Source organism: Balaenoptera physalus (genome assembly GCF_965194825.1).
Source record: "Balaenoptera physalus genome assembly, chromosome: 4".
Lineage (NCBI taxonomy): Eukaryota > Metazoa > Chordata > Mammalia > Artiodactyla > Balaenopteridae > Balaenoptera > Balaenoptera physalus.
In genome coordinates, this window is record NC_138891.1 from 11591492 (window position 1) to 11611488 (window position 19997).

Consider the following 19997-nt stretch of genomic DNA (forward strand, 5'->3'; position numbering starts at 1 on the left):
AAGCCAGCCCCAGAACTTGTCTGACTCTCTTCACACTCACAGCCACACCTGCAAAAACCACAACCAGGATGGAGGAGGGTCTTGCCTAAAATGCCTAATGTAACAAGTTTGAGTTGATGGAAGATGACTAAAATCGAATTTTCTCTCTTTCCTCCCAGGGTTTTCCAGGTCTGAAAGGCAGCAGAGGACACAGCGGAGAGGAAGGAGACCCTGTAAGTTTTTGTGACCCACTGCCCATCATACTTACTGATTTCCTTTTTTCATAAAAAAAGCTTTATTTTCCAGAAGGGATAATGGGGTTTTGTTTATATATTTTTTGTAGTTTGGGGGGAGGGGGAATGGGTTGCTTTTCTTTTATTTTTTCCTTTTCCTTGTCTTAATCATGAGGCACTTGCTAAACCTACTTTTTGGGAGAAGGAGGGAGCAGGCTTACCTACATTTTGCCCGGCACTTTTTTGTGGGTGGCAGGGAGCTGGACATCCTCTTTATTGCCCCTGCACAGGGTGAAACTGGGTTATCCGTTAGGGGCTCTCTCTGGACCTGCAGCCCAGTGCTTCCGACATGGAAATAGAAGACGGCAAAGCACCCCCTAAACATGGTGTCGTGGTCCCACGCCACATGTGGTTTTCGAATCTCAATCTTTGACCCCCAAACCAGAGCTCTCACTTGGTTCACCAAATTATAAAAATGGATTTGGAGGAACTGAAACCACTTAGGTGGCTCCATTGGGATAAGAAAAGCTTAGGAGGCATCCAGCCTGCATCTCCATCCCCTTAGAATCCTTATCTGCACAGCAAGTTGTGATTAAAAGTATAGGCTCCCAGATTGGGATTGACATATATACACTAATATGTATAAAATGGATAACTAATAAGAACCTGCTGTATAAAAAAATAAATAAAATTCTAAAATTCAAAAAAAAAAGAATAGTAAAATCATTTTTGAGATCTGAAAATAAATAAATAAATAAATAAATAAAAGTATAGGCTCCCAAGTCAGACAGTCAAGGGCTGACCTTGAAACCTTAACAAGGTATGTAACTACTTGACCCTCAGTTTCCTCATCTGTAAACACTTATAAATTCCTCTAAGACTGTAGTTTATCCACCCTGTACCTGCAGAGGGGTCATGGAGCCCACTGAGCCAGCCAGGGTTTGAGTGAGGGGAAGAGTGTCACCCAATGCCTGACTGTGAGCCCACAGCTGGCTCTCAGCAACTGTGGCCATAGGTGAGGCCTCCTGCTTTTACTGGGAACAATCCTCAGAATAAAGAAAGCAAAGCAGCAAAAGGAAAATCACCTCTCCCCTCACCTACCAGGAAAGGAAGAACTAAGTTCATTGCTAGATGAGTATTTATCCACACAGCAAACCATTAGCACCTTCTGTGCACACAGATCTGAGCCAGGCACCAGGGACACAACGGGAAAAGAGACAGTTGGGGGTTCCTGATCTCAGGAAACACAATATCGTTCTTCTCTTGAGACTCATTTTACTCTAGCCCTTGCCTGTATTTAAATATTTCCTGGGAGAAGGCAGACTAACGGGAGAAGCACATGTCATTGACCTTGAGTGCTCTTCCCTGTGTGGATGCTCTAACTTTGGGGATCTTTAGCCTGGTGGTCCTTCCCATGAGCACTGTCTTGGGGCAGTGTCATTTCCTATCAACTGCTTCTACTCAGTTCTTGTCCCCTGGCACAAACTTGCTTCTCTGCCATGAGCAAATCTGAGTTTTCCAGGCCAGCGTTAGGGCCTGGGCAAGATGTTAGGGCCAACAGGTATCAGTCGAGCATTGGGAATGTGGCTGTGAAGTGAAGTGACTTCAAACCTTTGGCTGTGCTTTCTGATAAGGGCAGGGGAGCAACTGAGCCCATCCCACACCTTTGTGTGATCTTGGATCTGTAAGGAAGCCCTGAAGGGAAAATGCTTGAATCGAGGGGAAAAACAGAGTTAATTAATGAATTTGCAGGAGAGTTTGCTTTGTCTAGAGCTCAGAGTGCCCAGCTGCTCCGGCTTCACTCTTGAAAAGTAAACAGTTGGCAGCTTCTGGCAAAAGAGTCACTTTGGATACCTGTTTGGGTACCTTTTCTTAGGGAAGACAAGGAGACACTGGACCCCAAGGAAACAGAGGGATTGCAGGATGTCCAGGGGAGCGGGGTCGAAAGGTAAATATTGTATTTTAAATTCTCTATGGCATCCTCTCCATCTCCTCCTTCTTCTGTGTTCTCTCTTCCATCCCCCCTCCCACTTTCCCTTTCTCCAATTACATGTTAGTTTCCTCTTCTGCAGAGGAAGTCTATTTAGTCATCTCAAGAAATTTTGAGCATTATTAAATTCCACCTATAACCTCTTTGTCGTTGGAAACCCAGAAGCAACTAAAGAAATACAAAATCACTCTCTTAACGGAGGCAGCCCCTTCCTGCCTCAACAGACTGCGAATCCACATTCTCCTTGACATGCCAGTGAGAGATATTTAATCTTTTACAGGGAGCCAAAGGATCTGCTGGATATAAGGTACTGTAGTTACTTCTTCAGTCAAATTTCACTTCCTAATGGACTCAGTTTACTGATAAGCACGTGGCAGAGATCTCCCTTGACCTGATTGCTGCCCATCTTTGTCTTTCAGGGAGAACATGGAGACGATGGGATTGCTGGACTCGATGGGGAAGAGGTAAGCCATTTTTCTTCAAGTACCATGAAATCATCATGAGGTTGATGTATTTCTTTAATGGGAAATTTTGCCTTGTCTTCTTTTAGGGCTTTCATGGACTTCCTGGGAAAAAGGGAGAAAAGGGTGATCCAGGATCCCAGGTAACACTTTTCATTACATCAAAGAAGGAGAATTTGGTGTTAGAGATGGTCTTAATTGTTGTGTGTCACAGGTTATGAGGAATAAAGTTGACAGCAATGAAGCCTATTACCACCGAATAGATGCTACATCCCCATTTGGGGCAAGTGGGTAACTATGCAGTTTTCAAGAATTTCCAGCTAGAAAGATTCAAGACTTGCAAGGATCTTCTATGAGCACGTTTTTCAGAAGTCTGCAAATGAATGCATTTGCCTGTTAGCAGCTTACCTCTTCTCTTTATTGTATCAGAAAAAAATAAAAAGCAAGAGAAAGAGACAAAATTATTTTGGTGGCCTTGGTGTAGCAAATCACAGAGAAACATTTTTTTATTTTCAATTCATTTTGACACTCATTAATGTGTGCCTCCTTGGTTCCAAGCGGCTCTCCTTTTATGTTCTGATTCACTTATTTATCAAATACTTCTGAATACCTGGCATTTGTCAGGCACTAAGTTATGTGCTAACGACTCAGAGATGAACCACACTGTCCTTGTCTTCAAGGATCCCCCGGTGTAGTTGGAGAGACAGACATATCAATAGCTAATGATGACACAGTGTGTGGTTGGGGTCATGTTATAGGTAACTAGGTGGGAGCCCAGAGAAGGGCACCAAACTCTGCAGGGTGGGGAGGGAGTGCAGGAAACCTTCCCGGAGGAAATTATCTCTGAGCTGAAGATGAATAGGAATTAGTAAGATGTGGAGAAAGGGCAGTCCAGACAGAGGGAACAGCATAAGCAAAGACATGTAGGCTTGGGGACCCTGCAAGTTGTTCTGCTTTGTGTGAGCTTTAGGGTACAGGTGGAGGGAGGTGAGGTTCAAGAGCGGGTGGGAAGAGCTGGTGAAGGCACTGGTGAGCCAAGGAGGAGGAGTCTGGATTTTAGCCATTAAGGAATGGGGACCCTTAGAAAAATTTTAAGTAGGGAGGTCACAATTGAATTTGCACTTTAGAAATATTCCGTGACAGTAGTGTGGAGGATACATTGGGGATGACATAGAGGTAAGGCAAATATGAGAGGCAGATCTGTAATAATCAAGGTGAGAAGTGATGAAGACTTCAAGTAAAGCAACAGACACAAGACCCATGAAGGCTGTAACAGGGTCCAGGCTGGAGTGAGGACCTAGTGTGCAAAATTTAAGGAAGCACTCTTTCTCAGAGTGAAGCAAAGCGTGAGTGCCTGCCTAAATTTTGCACCCTAGGTACCTTGTTTTTCTCGCCCTAGTTCTGACTCCGGGATATCAGATCTCCAGGTAGCCAGAGGAGCGGGGAATGAGAAGCCAGTCAAAATGCCTGCAAGGATCCCAGCTTGGGCAAGTTTAGTTGGGAACAGTTGAGTTTGAGGTGACAATGGAACATCCCAGTGGTGGTTTCCAGTGGACAATTTAATTACAGATGTCAGAAGTTGCTAGACTGGCTGGGATGTCCAATACGATACCCACTAGCAATATGTGACCAGTAAATTCAAATTAACTAAAATGAAAAATTCTACTCTCAATTGTACTAGCCGCATTTCATGTGCTCGACAGCCAACTATGGCCAGTGGCTACCATATTGGACAGTGCAGATGGAGAACATTTCCATCTCTGCAGAAAGTTCTGCTGGCCAGTACTCTGCTAGACCATAAGAAGTTTTCCCTTTCCCCAGCCTTTTTATAAATAATCCTGACTATAGGCTTAAAACTGGACCTTGTACTGCTTGAGAGGTCAAAGGGAATCTGGCTGGGTTAGAGGAACATGGATCATTTTGTCTGATTGATTTTCTCCCCTCCAAACACCATGACCCATGACATTTTAACACCCTCCTACAAGCTAACTCAGAAGCTCATTTTATTTTTTTCAGGGCAGCCCAGGTTCCAGAGGCCCTCCTGGGGGATATGGGGAGAAGGGCTTCCCAGGGGATACTGTAAGTTACTGGGGCCCAAGTGGCTCTGAATTGTGTAGTTTACTCCACACTTCTTGTGTCTCCTGCTAACCTGTAGGCAAAGGCATGTCTTGGGAAGTGGTGGTAGGTGTTGACTGAGGCTTATTGGTTTGGGGAAAACCTGCATCTGATTTGGGCTGATTATGTCAAAAATTCAGAGATGGGAACTAAAATACCATCTTATTCATCCTTATGTATCTTGAGACTTTCAAGTTCCTTTGGGAATGAAATTTCCATAATTTTGCTTATTGGTTTTCTAACCTTATTGATTCCCTATTTGAAGACTCGATTATAGGGGAATCTTACTACACCTTTGAGAGACTGGCATAAGCATGTTTGGATGAGTGCATCAGTGAAGCTGCCAGTACAGAGAAGGGAAAATTCGCCATAGCTTCAGCAAGCACTCTTTTAATTCTTCATTTATCACTAAGCCTCCTTCAGACTTGGAGAAATATTGTTTCATTTTTTTTTTTAATTTGTGAGTTTCAAATATGGAGAATTTTCTCACACCTCTCATTACTTAACCCAAATTAGTTTAGTTCTTAATATTGTACCATTTTGAGAAAAAAAAAAAAAAACCCTGATATTTCTTGATTCTAAAGTACTTTTAAAATCTTCCTCTAGGGTAATCCAGGACAAAGCAATAACATCAAAGGACAAAAGGGCTCCAAAGGAAAACAAGGAAGACAAGTAATTGGATCTATTTTACATATATGTTGAGTTGATTAATTCTGTTATCGAGCTGAGGCTTTCCTAAAGTCTAAATTAATTTAGTAAAATACATAACAGTTTTTCTAACAATCACCCCTAAGTTCCCATTTAAGAGAGCCTTATTTTCTTAAAATAAGGTATGCCTGTAGTAGGTTACACCTCTATAGGCAAAGTTATTAAGTTTCTAGCAGGTGATATTATATGGGGAAATTGGTCATTAGCAGTGTGTGTTGCTATACCATTTTCCTCTTTAATGGATATATACCCAATAGGGTTAATATGCAGAAACATTCTGGCATGACACATTTGTTCTGTTTTAATAGTGCTTGAGATTTTTATGCTGATGTCTTTGTCATTTACTCAGAATCTTTTGCCTTATGATCTTGGGGGAACAATTGTGTTTCTAGGGTAGAACCGGCCCGAAAGGGACACAAGGCAGTCCTAGTTCCAGAGGGAGCAGGGTAAGTATTTCCGTGGACATTTATTTCCCCTCCTTATCACCTGGAGATGCCAAGAGGCATTCAGAATATGTGTCGCTGCAGTTAGCTGATCCAGGGCAGATATACTGACACTGTTGTCATTTGGGGCCAGGTAATTCTTTGTTGTGACGGGCTAGCCTGTGCATTATAGGATGTTTTGCAGCATCCCTGGTCTCTACTCATTAGATGTCAGTAGCACCCACTCCTCCCCAGTTGTGATGTCCAAAAATGCCTGCAGATCTTGCCAAATGTAGTCGAGAGTAATGCGGGATGTGGTGGTGGGGCAAATTGCCCCTGGTTGAGAACCACTGTGACAGTCTGCCTTTCCCTTTCCACCTTCCAGAAACTTTTAAATGTCTTTGAAGAGAGCCAGTGACTTTCACATAAAAACCTTCCTCCAGTAGCTTAGCATCTTTGAGCTTCTGTAGAATATTAAGAAATAGGTAAATGTGCTCTCTTCCTCCTCATATGTCACCAAAGGAAAGAAGAATCACAGATAAATTCTTCCTGAATAAACCAAAACATTGGCGATTAGGGCCAAACCGGTGGCAACCTGAAGATGCTGTGGTAATTTTACAGCATCCCATGTGATATCAAGCTTAAAACAGAAATGTTGGATTTCTGCTTCTTTTTAAGGAACAACCAAGAAATCACTTTTCCCTTTGTGGACTACCAAAGTTAGAGAGGCTATTTATAATGTGTTAGAAACCCTTTCATCATGCACTCATTATTCTCAAAAGAGAATAATGTCCAAATGTAGATTTGGCCCTGAGTTTTGTTCACGAGGACACTGAAAATACTTGGCTTCCTTTTCTGTCACAAACTTGGAATCGTCTCACCACTTTGAAAGCTGTGGCTGATTGCCTCTCCCTCTGGGAAAGATAGTGGATGAACGTTTTAGTTCCTCTTGCCTTTGTTTATCTTGACTCTTAGTTCTTAAGGGAAAGGGTCTGCAGTTGGATGGCTTAGGCCTCCCAGTGCTTCTGGTGAAATTCTTTGGGACTTTGCCCTCCTCTCCATACAAGAGAATTACAATTAATCAGAGGAAGCAGGAGAACAGCAAGATGAACTAAATGCTATAAATTTTAAAGACAAATATGTAGTTTTGTTGGTTTAAGAGAAAATACTTTTAGTTTGAAATAGCTTTATAACTGTCATCATTAATCAGGCACTTTTAAAAAATAGTGGGGTGGGGTAGGGGATTATTACTTGGACAAACCAGCCAATGAGTTTAAGTCACTCCATGGACAGGAGGCTCTCAGCCTCCCTCCCCCATTCTCACCCACTTTCCTGCCCATCTTCTCCTTTGTAATTAAACAAATCAACATGGATGGATATAAAACAATGGCTTTTCTACACCCTCCTTCACCTTTCCAGTGAAGGCTAGACTTCTCTATGATGGTCAGAGGATCTTAAATGGATGACAAATTCTAAAAACACAAGCAAACCTAAGACATCTCCTCCCACATGACAGAATTTCAACCTGTGTAAATTAATTGTTGCCCCAGCTATTGACAAAGCAACGGATCCATGTACTAAGAACCAGAGCATTTGAAACCATGTTCCAGGCCCATTGCCTTTGGCCTGTCAGGCACAAGGAATACATATAAATAATAGTATTTATACTTCTAGAGCACATATTTTGTGCCAGTTCCTAATCAAATCACTTTCAAATATTAATTTGTTTAATCCTCATAACAAATATATCAGGTAGATACTATCATTATATCCATTTTACAGATGAGAAAAAGCAAGAAACCTTGGACAAGTTGCCTAGGATCAGGATAGGTAAATGGTAGAGCTGGGGTTTGAACCCAGGGAGTCTCACTCCTAATCAGCCAGGCTCAGACCTATTGTGCAATTGCTCTGTGCCACCCAGGCTTTAAAGGGCAGGGGTGAGCTCAAGGCTGTCTGACTTCTGAGGACACATCCCTAACCATTGTGCTACTAAAATAGGAATGCTATTTTATCCTTGCTTTTTAATGTAGACAGAATTATGACATCATGGAAACAGTGGCTTCAAACTTTACTGTTTCTGCTCTGCTTTCATCTGTCAAGAGTTCTGTGAGTCACATCAAGGTACAAATGGCTGACAAGTTACAATGGGTAACTTCTCCCAAAGGGTATTTGCACTTTAAAAGCAAAGAGTACCTGAATCGAGGGGTAGAACCTCCGTGGAAGAATTCTAATCATCAGCCAAACTGGTGAGGTGATATTTGGTCAGGTGTTTTATTCTAAGGAGGTTCAGAAGCTGGGCAGTTGAAAGAAAACTGCTGCTCTGAAATCATTTCCATGGCTACCTTTCCAAGTGAATGTAGGAAGAATTTTTAAGTATTTGTTTTGTACATAAAATAATCATAGTTGTTTATCACTACACAAAGTAGATCAATGGGTGAGATGTTCCGTGGCTCTCTCATTGAGACAGAGGTGGGAGGTGAGGGGTGAGAGCAGACATCATTGCTATTTAGGGAGAAAGTTAGGATCTGGGGCTTGGATCTTCTTCCTGCTTGGCTACCCTCTGGAAAGCAGAGACAGCCACTAGGTGGAGAGCCTGCACTGGCAACTTGAGGTAGCTTCTGGAGAGGTGATGCCAGATTTTAGCTTCAGACCAGCTTTTCTCAGACAACCCTGATGGTGGCATTTGGACCAGCACAGAGCTGACCTGACCCCATCAGCCATTTCCTCCTTGGAGAATTCCATGGAGTCTAACCCCAGTGGGCCCATGGGAAGCACTGTGTATAACGTGTTTGTAATCCCCCTTAAGATACCATCAGGGACCCAGGACAGAGAGAGACGGATATGGCACAGCTTGTTCTCATGCAGGAAACCTCTGATCAGCAGACAGTACTTTGTAGGATTTGCTGGAGAAGGGAGGTATCAGACAGGTGCTTCAGGATGATTTCATTCTCCAAACAGCCTCCCAGATAATTGTCAGGGTTGTCAGACTGGAGCTAGGTCTGTAATGACTTTTGGGTTGGTTTGCGATCAATCCTCCAAATGTTAGTTGGTAATTAAATGCCCAGTGTGTAAACTTGTCTTTGGAGAGCGATTCGAGGAAACCATTTCTGCGAGCTGTTCATTACTCTGTCTGTCAGGGACAAGACAGGTCAGGTTGCCTCTAAGGAGTCTCCATCTAGACACCCACACACTAACATTTTGTCTTTTCTGATCCAGGGAAGAGAAGGCCAGAGGGGGGTCCAGGGTGCCTCGGTAAGTATCCTTCCCCCCCACCCTGTCCTCTGTGGGAGGTGAGGCCAAGGAGATGTCTCACAGGCAGATGGTACTGCCAATGAGTTAGTGTTTGATGCGGCTGCTGTAGGAAGTGCTGAGCACTGGACATGAGCCCCACCGACTGGGGGATCAGTTAGACTGCCAGACACAGGACAGGGCTGACCTAAAGCAAGCCTCCTTCACAGACACTTCAGAGACAGGGGACCTGTGCAGCCCTGCAGGCTGTGCTATTCACACACCCTGGGCATTGACTGCAAGAGAGTGAAATTCTGTCTTAGAGTAAGAAATGACCTGGAGTTCAATTCTCAGACATTTTGGAAGAGTACAATCCTAGGCCAAGTAGGGCATGAGCCAAGAGTCAGACAAGACAGTTCCTGGGTACCATGCCCTGAAGCCCTGGAGCACTAGGTACTATGAAGAGAAAACGTATATGGAAACCATGTGAAGAGAATCTTAACACTGAAAACTCATCCATCAGGGGGAACCAGGGAACCCTGGACTTAAAGGTGCATCAGGAGCCGAAGGATTACAAGGCTTACAGGTATGTTGGAATATTTGTAATACTGATAATGCTGTTATTCTGATGGGAAGATGTAGTTCTGTATAAAAAATAAATAACTGAGACAATTTGAAGCTGCCCCCGCCGTCCACCATGGTACATTTCTCTGGGATTCTACATTTCCCATTGTGGGTGGGTGATTTTGCTCCGTCAAAATTTGTAGCTCACTAATAGAAGAAAGGCTTGCTCTTGTGTATACCTGGCATCATGTCTGCATTTTAGTCATAGTGAATTATTGAGACCTTAATACTATGTTAGTAATCAGTATCTAGATCAACAAATTGATTTTTCTTAAGTGAGGTCCTGCACACAGACTCCGATGAAGGAAAGTTAGGAATTGGCAACTATTATTCACCTCTTCCAAAGCTGACTCTACAGGGGGTGACAGTGCTTCTGGAATATCACCGATAGGGCTCTATGTGAGTCATCTGCATTTTTTCTTGGTCATAACATTAGTGAGATGGGCATTGGAATTAGGACATCTCTGTTTCTTTTCCATGTCAGAAATATGCCAGGGTCATCCTAGAGAATGGTTTGCAACACATGGGTACATAGTCACCTGATGGAGTCTACTTTAAGCCTGAACTTGTCTGGAAGGATCTGCCTACATAGATGTGTCCATCCTAAGACCTTTCCAGGAGTTCATTTTTCTTCTAGAAAGTTCTAGATTCTTCATACTAAGACTGAATTTGGAATTCTCTTGAGTGGTTCTGGTGTCCTCTAGAATGAGTAACAATGGGACCAGCCTAAATCCATCCCCAGACTTTTTAGGGAGAGGGATGACATTACCTCAGCCCCTCCAGTGTCCCTCTGATGCTCAGGCTGTGAACCAAGGCCAGCCCAGGGGCTGTAACCACCATTTGCACTGGGCAGCCAGAACATCTTACAGCTACTGCTTTGGTGATGAGAAACAGTACCAGCACCTCTAGTTTTTCTTTCTGTGTGAGAGAACCATATGAGATCCATGCATTTAATGGGAAATATGACCAAAAAAATATGCTTTAATTCCTCTGATAGGGATCTGCTGCTAAAATGTCCTTTTGTGCTAACTTGCTTTCTCTTTTACACATTGATGCACTTTGGCCCAGGTAACCTGCCCCATCAAAGGAATCCATCTGCCTATTGTTTATGTCTCACTTCCCTCTTCTATGGGTTTTATTTCTCCTTTTAGTCTCTTTTCCATGTCTCCCTGCCACAGAGGGATGAGGTCTTACACCCAGGCAGGAAATTCCTTCATAAGAGCTGCTCCACTGAGTCTGGGTCTCCTTTCAACTCCTCTTCTGAGACATGCTTAATCGCAGTGTTAAAGCTGATTGAAGGGCTGGATAGATGCTTTTCTATGCAGGTGTTTCAAAAGCGCTAATGAAGAAAGTCCCTTTTCATTGACTTCATTGCATTGTGTTTCTTTTATTACCACCAAAGGGGTCAAATGGACTTCCCGGCAGGAAAGGAGAGAAGGGAAATGAGGGGCACAAAGGACCTCAGGTGCGTGACTCAGATGGTACCATAAATGGTCTCCAACCTTCATTTTCCTCTTGCTTCAAAGACATCTTCAAGTAGAGTTTATTTTATATTATCTAGTATGGAGTATTTCATTTGGGGATTAACTTGGGACAAATTGGGGACAAATCTTTAGCACAACTCAGATTCCTTGTACATTCGCCTTTCTCCTTCCCGGGGGTTTGACTTGGAAAGCACAAACTCACTTCATCCGCCTGAAGGAAGCCTTTAGAAGAATGCACCTCTTGCTGACTCTTGAACATTTCAAAACCTGATACGTTATTCTGCTTTTTCTAACTTTTAAAAATTATCAGTGCCATGCCTATCTCCATTGACTATAGATATTTGAAATGGACTCTGCAAAGATCCCTCGCTACCCAAATTTATTTGATTCTTAAGTTCAGCTTTGAATTCACCCTCTGAAACTACTTGATTCCCAAGTTTCTGACAGTAAGTAATGAGAGTTTGGATGGTGAGAGATTCATATGAAAAATGTTCTGAATCTATTCAGTTTTTCAGCTCAGATAGCGAGAGTTTAGAAGGCAAGCGATACCCATGTTTGCTCAGTTATCTTCCCAGCATATTTGTGAAAGACCGTTTTGCCCCTTTGCAGATCGGGAAACTGAAACACATTTGACATCCCATTTTATATGTGTGGATGGCACAGAGCACAAAAGTGACAATGACAGCACAGTCTTGTTCTAACAAAATCAGTCCATAACAAACTTGCCACATTCAGAAATAACATGTGTTGTGTCAAGAGTGCCTTTTTTATTTCTCACTAAGCCCCCATTTGGACTAGCGATGTCCCTGCCGATGAAGACTTGGGGTCCTCTAACCAGGACTGTAGCCCGAGTCACCTGGTTTCAGGCTGGGTTTCTTGTTAAGGAGGCATCAAGAAATTGTTAGAAATGACACGAAGAAAAGCAAAACTAATCTAACAGGTTTTGTACAAATTGCTGTAGCACCAACATCTGTGTTTCCTATATTCTTTCAGGGTCCTCCTGGGCCAGTGGGAGATAAAGGGAGTGTTGGAAGGCCTGGACTTTTGGGGAAAAAGGTACGTGTTATTTCTTACAGATTTCAGATACTGAGAAAATAGTAGCTCCATTTTTTTTCTTGATTTTCATTTTAATTCTTCACACGATCCAAGCACAATCAACCACTCACCAGCTTTCTGCCAATATTCTTTTCCTTCCTCTCTGAAACTGCCCCATTTCACTAGGAGAGACAAGGTTTATTCACCTATCATGAAACAACTCTGATAAACTCAACTCGCTGGTTTCCTGAATGTGTCAAGACACTTGGTGGTAGAGTCGGCCAGGGGCATGGGGGATGTCAGAACTCAGATCTGTTCATGCATGCAATTCTCGGTCTAACTCAACCTACCTTCTCAGAAATGTCCTTATTGGAGATCGTTAGAGAACAGACCATTGGCCTGTTCAGAATCTCACTCCCATGCTCAAAACCTTTCAGCAGCTCCCTCCCCCAGGGCCAGCTTCGTGGGCCTGGGACCCATTCATTCACACAGGGGGCCTCGCTTAGAAGGCACCCCTACTTGGCCTCAAGCTCTGCTATCACAGTCTGGAAAGTTTGCTTTTGAGTTAAGGGCCCATGCTTTCATTTGAGTCCCACAGATTATGTCACTGGTCTTAACTTCAGATGACCCTTAGGAAAATCTCCAAACTTTCCAGTAGCTTAGAAGACCCTTTGACCCTGTTTAATTCTAAGGCTTCCTAGCTCATCTCCCTCCTGTGTGCCTTCCCAGGCTTCTCACTGTGCCTTCCTCCTCCATTCTCACTCCTCCCTTGGTCCTTCTTCCAGCTCACACAACTTATCCTTTAAGCCTCAGCATCCCTGCTCCCTTCCTTCAGGCAGCCAGCCTGCCCGCCCCACCAAATCTGACTCAGAGTCCCCTTCTCTCTGCTGCCACAGCACCCTGAACTTTATCACACAGTATAGAATTGCCTAATTGTCTCTCGTTCCAACCAGAGTATTCTTGGTGAGGGCAGGACCACATCGGGCATGTTCAACAGTTCCTTTTCCAGGACAATAAATAACTGTTGGATGGGTGAATAAATCAGCAAATGAATCCACTTTCCCTGGAGTAAATTTTCCACTCTTTCTCTTCTCCTTTAGTCTTTCTATAGCACTGGGAAAGCAGTACTGAGTCCAGCTTTGGGCTGTGCTAATGTTTCCTGCTTGCCTTTGGGAAGATGGTTATTTGTTTCCTACACTATCTTGCTTACTGAGCATTGAGCCCTCACTGAGAACCCTGAGTGTCCCCAACTAGTGTACAGAACGTCCTATGGTGGGAGCCAAGTTTGATTTTTACTGATCTGAAGCTCTCCTTGTCTCACTAGGGAGAACCTGGAATTCCTGGAGATCCAGGGCCACTGGGGCAAGCTGGACGGCGAGGAAAGCAAGTATGAGGTTTTAGGACTCTTACCCTTTAGCAGCTCCAAGGGCTCAGTAAAGAGAAGGGGGCTGACACCATCAGCTTAAGCACCTGGGGTCCTGAAAGTAGTTTGGGACCTCCTAGGAAGATGTAGGGACATTCCTCCTGCTCCCTGAAGCACTCATTCTATAGCTAGTCTGTCTGCTAAAACAAAGGGAGAACAGCAAGAGGGAAAGGAGAAAGCAGAGGGAATAAAGGATGAGCTCAGTATTTTAACAACCTATATGGCCATGTCAGTTGAAAATCAGGTGACTTCTTGCAAAACTCCAGAGTGACAAGAGGGTAGTAGGATCAAGAAACAGGGTATCTGTTCTAGTTGCTCTGGCTGTACCAGAGTCTCAGTTCATAAAGCAGTCAATATAAGAAAAAAAATAGGAAAAAAATTAATTTCTTTTCAAAAATAACGTTTATTACAAATGTTATGCATAGATATTGTAGAAAATTGACTAAGCATAAAACATGGGAAATGGGAAAGAAAAATTACCCATAATCCCACCATTTTGAAATATTTATCATTAATGTCCTGGAGATAGAAAAAAAACATTCTTTTTCCCTATTAACAATGTATCATGGGCATATTTCCATGTCATTATATTTTTCCCTCAAAGTTACTTTCAATAGCTTCAAAATATTCTACTGAATGTATATACCTTAGTTCACTTGACCACCTTCTTATTACTGTATATTTAGTTTGCTTTCAGTTTTTCACTGTCTTAAAATAGCACAGCAATGAACATTCTTGTATGTAATGACATTTTTGGATAAAACCATAATTAATTTCTACATAGAAATTTCTAGAAGTAGCATAGCTGGGTCAAGGAATAGGTACATGTTTAATTAAGGCTTTGAACTCTATTGCAAAGTGTCCTTAGGAAAATTCCAAGGACGTATATATACCCTTGTGTTGTGCAGGAAGAGTGCTCACTTCAGGGCATACACACCAACAATGGGTACTGTCACTTTCTTTTCTTTCATCTTTACCAATTTTACTGACCAAAAATGATGTCTCATTACTGTTTCAAATTGCATTTCTTTGGTTACTAGTGAGGATAACATTTTTCCATATGTTTATTGGCCATTTACAATTCCTTTTTGGGGAATTCCTCACCCAGTGTTCTTTGGACCAGCTCCTAATTTTCCAGGCAAGTAACTGCCACTGACTCCACTACTCCTAAACGACCATCCCTCTGCCTCCTGTCATGTCTGCACAGTGGAGCTGACCAAAGAAGTACCAGGGCACATACCAGGAAGTGTGGAAAACTAAACGGCATGAATAGTGTAAGAGTTCAAGTTCATCAGGCCCCCTCCACCTGGAAGTCCCTGGTGCTTTTATCCTGACACCATAATCTTCCCAGTATAGGTTACAATTAATTTTCACTCTTGAGAAATTGAAATGAACTGATATATTCACAGGGTGATTATGGCATTCCGGGCTACGGTCCTATGGGACGAAAAGGAGTAAAGGTAAATATGGAAAACAATTATTTCTTTAACTGGTGAATCAATTAAATGGTGTGTTGATTTATTTATGTTCTCTGCTGAAAATCGTAGGGCCCAAGAGGATTCCTTGGAGATATGGGTCAAAAGGTATTGTGCACATAACTTGTCAAAGTTACAATGATCTTGACCTTCTACTTGAGAATTAAGATAAGTCTGTGGATCTGAATGAAACAGGAAAAAAAAAGCAAGACAATCGGTTTGCCTGAGCTTCATGAAGAAAGGACCATACTTAACTCCTATGAACCTTTAAATTGGAAAATTTGTCCTTCACTGCCTGATGTCCCTTATCTTGAAACCCTACCTCTAGGTACCCTCTCAAGTTTAGTCCTTAGTCCTTTTCTTGATTTCTCTACCCTGGTGATCTCATGCAAAACTCTTGCCTTCTGCTATTGTACTTTGCCCTTCATTATCGTGGCCTTCACTTCCTCTTACCTGAAAGATTACCATAGTCTCATTAGTCTCCTACTTGCAACTTTAACCTGTTTCAGTTAATCCCAAACACTACTCTCTTGATTTTTCCCAAAGTATAACTTAGTTATGTTACTCTCTTGGTCAAACATCTTCTAGAATTCCTCATTGCCTACCAGCCTGAAATTCACCTCCAAGCTCTACGACAAGACATTCCTTCCATTTCAACCAGAGTAGCTCAGGTTATATCTGTTTTATACACTGGAATTCCATAATAAGATTTATTTTTTTAAAAAATCCTTAAAAATGAACTTATTTACAAAACAGAAATAGACCCACAGACATAGAAAACAAACTTATGATTACCAAAGGGGAAGGGGGGAGGGATAAATTAGGAGTTCGAGATTAACATACATACACTACTATATATAAAATAGATAAACAACAAGGACCTACTGTATATATAGCATAGGGTACTACACTCAATATTTTGTAAAAACCCATAAAGGAAAAGAATCTGAAAAAGAATATATATATATTATATTTGTGTGTGTGTATAACTGAGTCATTTTGCTGTACACTTGAAACTAACACAACACTGTAAATCAATTATACATCAATAAAAATTAATTAAATAAATGAAAGTATCTTGTATGTCTTCCAATCATTGATGCTCAAATTAAAATAGAAAATATGGATTAAAAAATAGAATGTCTAAGTAAATTGAATCAACTACAGTATAGGAAAATAACCAATTTTTGATTCCCTTAAAAGTGCTTTTAATTGATGAATTACTAAAAGAGATTCTTTCCTTAAGTGGAGAAGGGTTCAAGAAGGGACTATATAAATAACTGTTAGGATAGGAGTTCTCATTGTAAAGGACCAATTTTCTAATTTGCTGATAAAGAGAAAATTAGCATATTTCAATTTACAGATAAATGTTAAATTAGCATATTGATAAGTGTTAAATTAGTTTTCCACCAAAGTCAGAATAAATTTCTTTTTACCTTCAACTTTTTGAGAAATGATTCACGAATTTAGGAAGTAATTCGTTATTTAGTACTTTATGTAGTCAATACCCCATATGTTTTCCTTGATTTTCAAGCATTTTTCTTTAGGTATTTTTAGTAACTGATTGGATAGCCATTGTATTGATATTGATGCATAAATATTTGTATTCTCAGAAAATTAAAATAGTTTGGAGAATATCTAGGTGTATCAATGACTTAGTTCTAAATGACAAGAAGGAATGACATTTAATATTTAATATATGATATAGTTATAAGATCAATTAGATTTTGGTTTGGAGAGAATTATTTTTATTCTTTCATAGCAAGTATTTTAATATCTTGATTTCTTATATCTGAATCTTTAGGGTGTTGTTGGTGATCCTGGAATTCCTGGGGGGCCTGGACCCAAAGGAGTTAGGGGACAAACAGTAAGTGACCTGTAATTCCAGAAATAATAAATGTTTCTTTGGAAGATTCTGGCTTTTATGTTGTAATTATAAATGTGGATTGTCAATCCAACCCAGGGTCATCTGAAATGCCACTTCCTAGCTGTGTGATCTTCAACACATCTTTTCAAGTTCTCTAGTTCTATAACATGGGAGTTAAACTTAATGACACAAAAGCTACTTTCAGCTCTAAAATTCTATGGTTCCATGAATCTGAACTATTTTAAGTATTTACAGATTGATAACAGGCTATTCTAAAAAGTACCAGTGTTTTCCAGTCTTTTCTAGGGCACATATTAAAGCCCAGAATATTAACCCTGTGAGTGGAAATGAAGCTGACATCTTCCTACTGTGTCCTGGAGGATTTTCTGACAGTTCCAGTCCCCAGAGCCAAGGTCACCTGGGGTATTCATTTTAAGGAAGGCTGTTGAGATGTTCTAAATAGCAAAGTGCAGAGTAGAGTGTTATACTTATTAAAAAACCAAAATGCCAAGACAAGCATCCTTTCATTTTAAAGTTTCAGTGTAATATCGATGGTCATTACCAGCATGAAAGAGATGCAATTCAACAGATATTTTACATCTGGCTGGACAAATTTCATTAGCATCTAAATCCATCACCCTGAGTTATGGGAATGATACAGCCAACCCATGTCCTTATATATGTGGGGAATTATTTTTCTTATTTGATTCTTTGTAGATGGCAGCTTTTTATTAGATCGCCATATGCTCTAGTGTATTCACTTGTTTAAAGCACCAATTCTAGCTTATGACTAATTTAGATTTAAATGCACAGCCAGTGCCAGAGCAAAGGATATCACTAAATGAAGAGGCTAAGAGGGAAATGGATGTTTACCAATAATTAAGAATGACTATTTAGGATGAAAGATAAAAATCATATGATCATCTCAATAAATGCTGAAAAAACATTTGACAAAATTCAACATCCTTTCAATATAAAAACTCTTAACAAATTGGGTATAGAAGGAAAGTACCTCAACATAATAAAGGCCATATTTGAAAAATCCACAACTAACATCACAGTCAACAATGAAAGGCTGAAAGCTTTCCTGCTAAGACCAGGAACAAGACATAGGTGTCCACTCTCACTACTCCTTTTCAACATAATACTGGAAGTCCTAGCTAGAGCAATTAGGCAAGAAAAAGAAATAAAAGTCATCCAAACTGGAAAGGAAAAAGTGTCTGTTTGCAGATGATATGATCTTATAGATAGAAAATCTTAAAGACTTCATCAAAAAACTGTTAGAAGTAATAAACAAATTCAGTAAAGTTGCAGGATACAAAATCAACATATAAAAATCAGTTGTGTTTCTATACACTAACAATGAACTACTGGAAAAATTAATTTTTCTGTGAGTTCTGTGGGAAAAAAAGAATGGCTATTTATATTACACCTAAGGAATTTGCTTAACTTGAATTAATAGTTGCTTTTGCTAAAAATTTTTTTTTTAATTATAAAGTCACATTAAGGCTGAGGTAGTCTCCATGGATAGAGGATGTGGAAACTCATGAATATTTCTACCTGCAGCTCACTGTAGGCTTGAAAGGTGAAGAAGGCTCTCAAGGACCCCAAGGCCCTCCTGGACGGAGAGTAAGTACACTCATGAGAACTAAGGGGCATGTGCTGCTTCCTAGGGTGCCCACTGGAATGAGCACAGAATTTAAAGTCAGAAGCACTGGTTCAAGTCCAGACTCTGCTTCTTGCTACCTGGGTGCCCTTGGACTAGTCTCTGGGTCTCTCAATTTCCTTCTAAAATGGGAATGACATGTCCTGTTGGAAACACCTCAAAAGGTAGCTGTGAGGATCAGATAATCAAATGTGAATCCTCTTCATAAACTATAAAGTTCAATGCAAATATGAGCTGTGACTGTTAATTTTTACTGAAGGTTTAAAAATCGGGACGGGAATGCATAAGCTTCATTAAGGTGTCCTGACAAGTTGATAGAATTTCCCAAACCACTATTTTTGCCTTCCTGACCTCTCGATTTAGACGCTGGGGAGATTTGGAAATAAAATTGCAACTTTCCACTGTGATTCAACTACAAAAGAAATGGCACCTCTAGAAGCGTTCCTGGGCAGAGCCAGGCACATCTCCCACTGACAAGATATCCATATCTTTATTTTAGTGCCTTATGTGTTATTGTGATGACATTAACATGTCTCTCTCCCCTAAAGAGAACAGTCAAATAAGAACTAAATGTTGCCACCATCTGTGTTTTGTGTGTGAGGTGCAGGAAGCACCTTACCTTGTGTGTAAGGACAGGAGCAACTGCTTCTCTTGTTTTGTGTATTGTGATTGTTTTCTGACTACCTGTAGGGGTTCTTTAACTTGCAACTTTATAAAGAAAACAAAAACATGGATGTTTTGTGGAAAACTGAATCCGTAGTAGAATGGTAATCAACTCACTGTAAAGGATACTCTGGTACAATCTTTTCTTTCTTTTGAATTAAGGAACTGGTGGCTATTCTCAGTCAGGTGGGTGAGAATCTGGTCTCTGAGTCAATCTGGACTGGTCTGGATTTGCCTCCTTTCCAGATTCTGGAGCTCTCCCTGGAGGTCCCATATCTTCCTGCTCTTGTGTTTGGCCATGCTGGTCTGGTATACCATGGTTTCTCTGTCTCATGCCTGTGGTTCTCAGTCTCTCCTTAAGAAGTTGCTCGAAGTTATTGTTAAACTCAGTCTTTTGGAACCTACTCTCCACAGTTCTGATTTTCTGTAGGGTGTGGGCTGCCTACTCTATTCTTTAGCTGGAAACTCTTCCTCTCTCTGTTTAAATGGCTCTGCATTCTTTTCTGTTTTCTGCTGTCACTTGTAAAGGGAAGAATAAGTCTCTGAATCTTTTAGTGAGATGCGTATTTCTTGATTTGGGTCAGGAAGAAAATATGTCCCCAGTGGGTAGAATCATGGATGCCA

At 41.1% G+C, this 19997-nt stretch overlaps 1 protein-coding gene across 1 annotated transcript in view; it reads left to right on the forward strand.

Annotated features, from left to right (window-relative positions):
• COL6A5 (collagen type VI alpha 5 chain) overlaps positions 1 to 19997 on the forward strand; it is a 116222-nt gene that overhangs the window by 38712 nt on the left and 57513 nt on the right. Inside the window, exons 12-28 of the mRNA XM_082459367.1 lie at positions 159 to 212; positions 2089 to 2160; positions 2483 to 2509; positions 2622 to 2666; positions 2753 to 2806; positions 4680 to 4742; positions 5385 to 5450; positions 5879 to 5932; positions 9125 to 9160; positions 9660 to 9722; positions 11163 to 11225; positions 12238 to 12300; positions 13604 to 13666; positions 15112 to 15162; positions 15250 to 15285; positions 16982 to 17044; positions 18611 to 18673. Coding sequence (XP_082315493.1) covers positions 159 to 212; positions 2089 to 2160; positions 2483 to 2509; positions 2622 to 2666; positions 2753 to 2806; positions 4680 to 4742; positions 5385 to 5450; positions 5879 to 5932; positions 9125 to 9160; positions 9660 to 9722; positions 11163 to 11225; positions 12238 to 12300; positions 13604 to 13666; positions 15112 to 15162; positions 15250 to 15285; positions 16982 to 17044; positions 18611 to 18673 — 936 coding nt within the window. The remainder of the gene's footprint in view (positions 1 to 158; positions 213 to 2088; positions 2161 to 2482; positions 2510 to 2621; positions 2667 to 2752; positions 2807 to 4679; positions 4743 to 5384; positions 5451 to 5878; positions 5933 to 9124; positions 9161 to 9659; positions 9723 to 11162; positions 11226 to 12237; positions 12301 to 13603; positions 13667 to 15111; positions 15163 to 15249; positions 15286 to 16981; positions 17045 to 18610; positions 18674 to 19997) is intronic.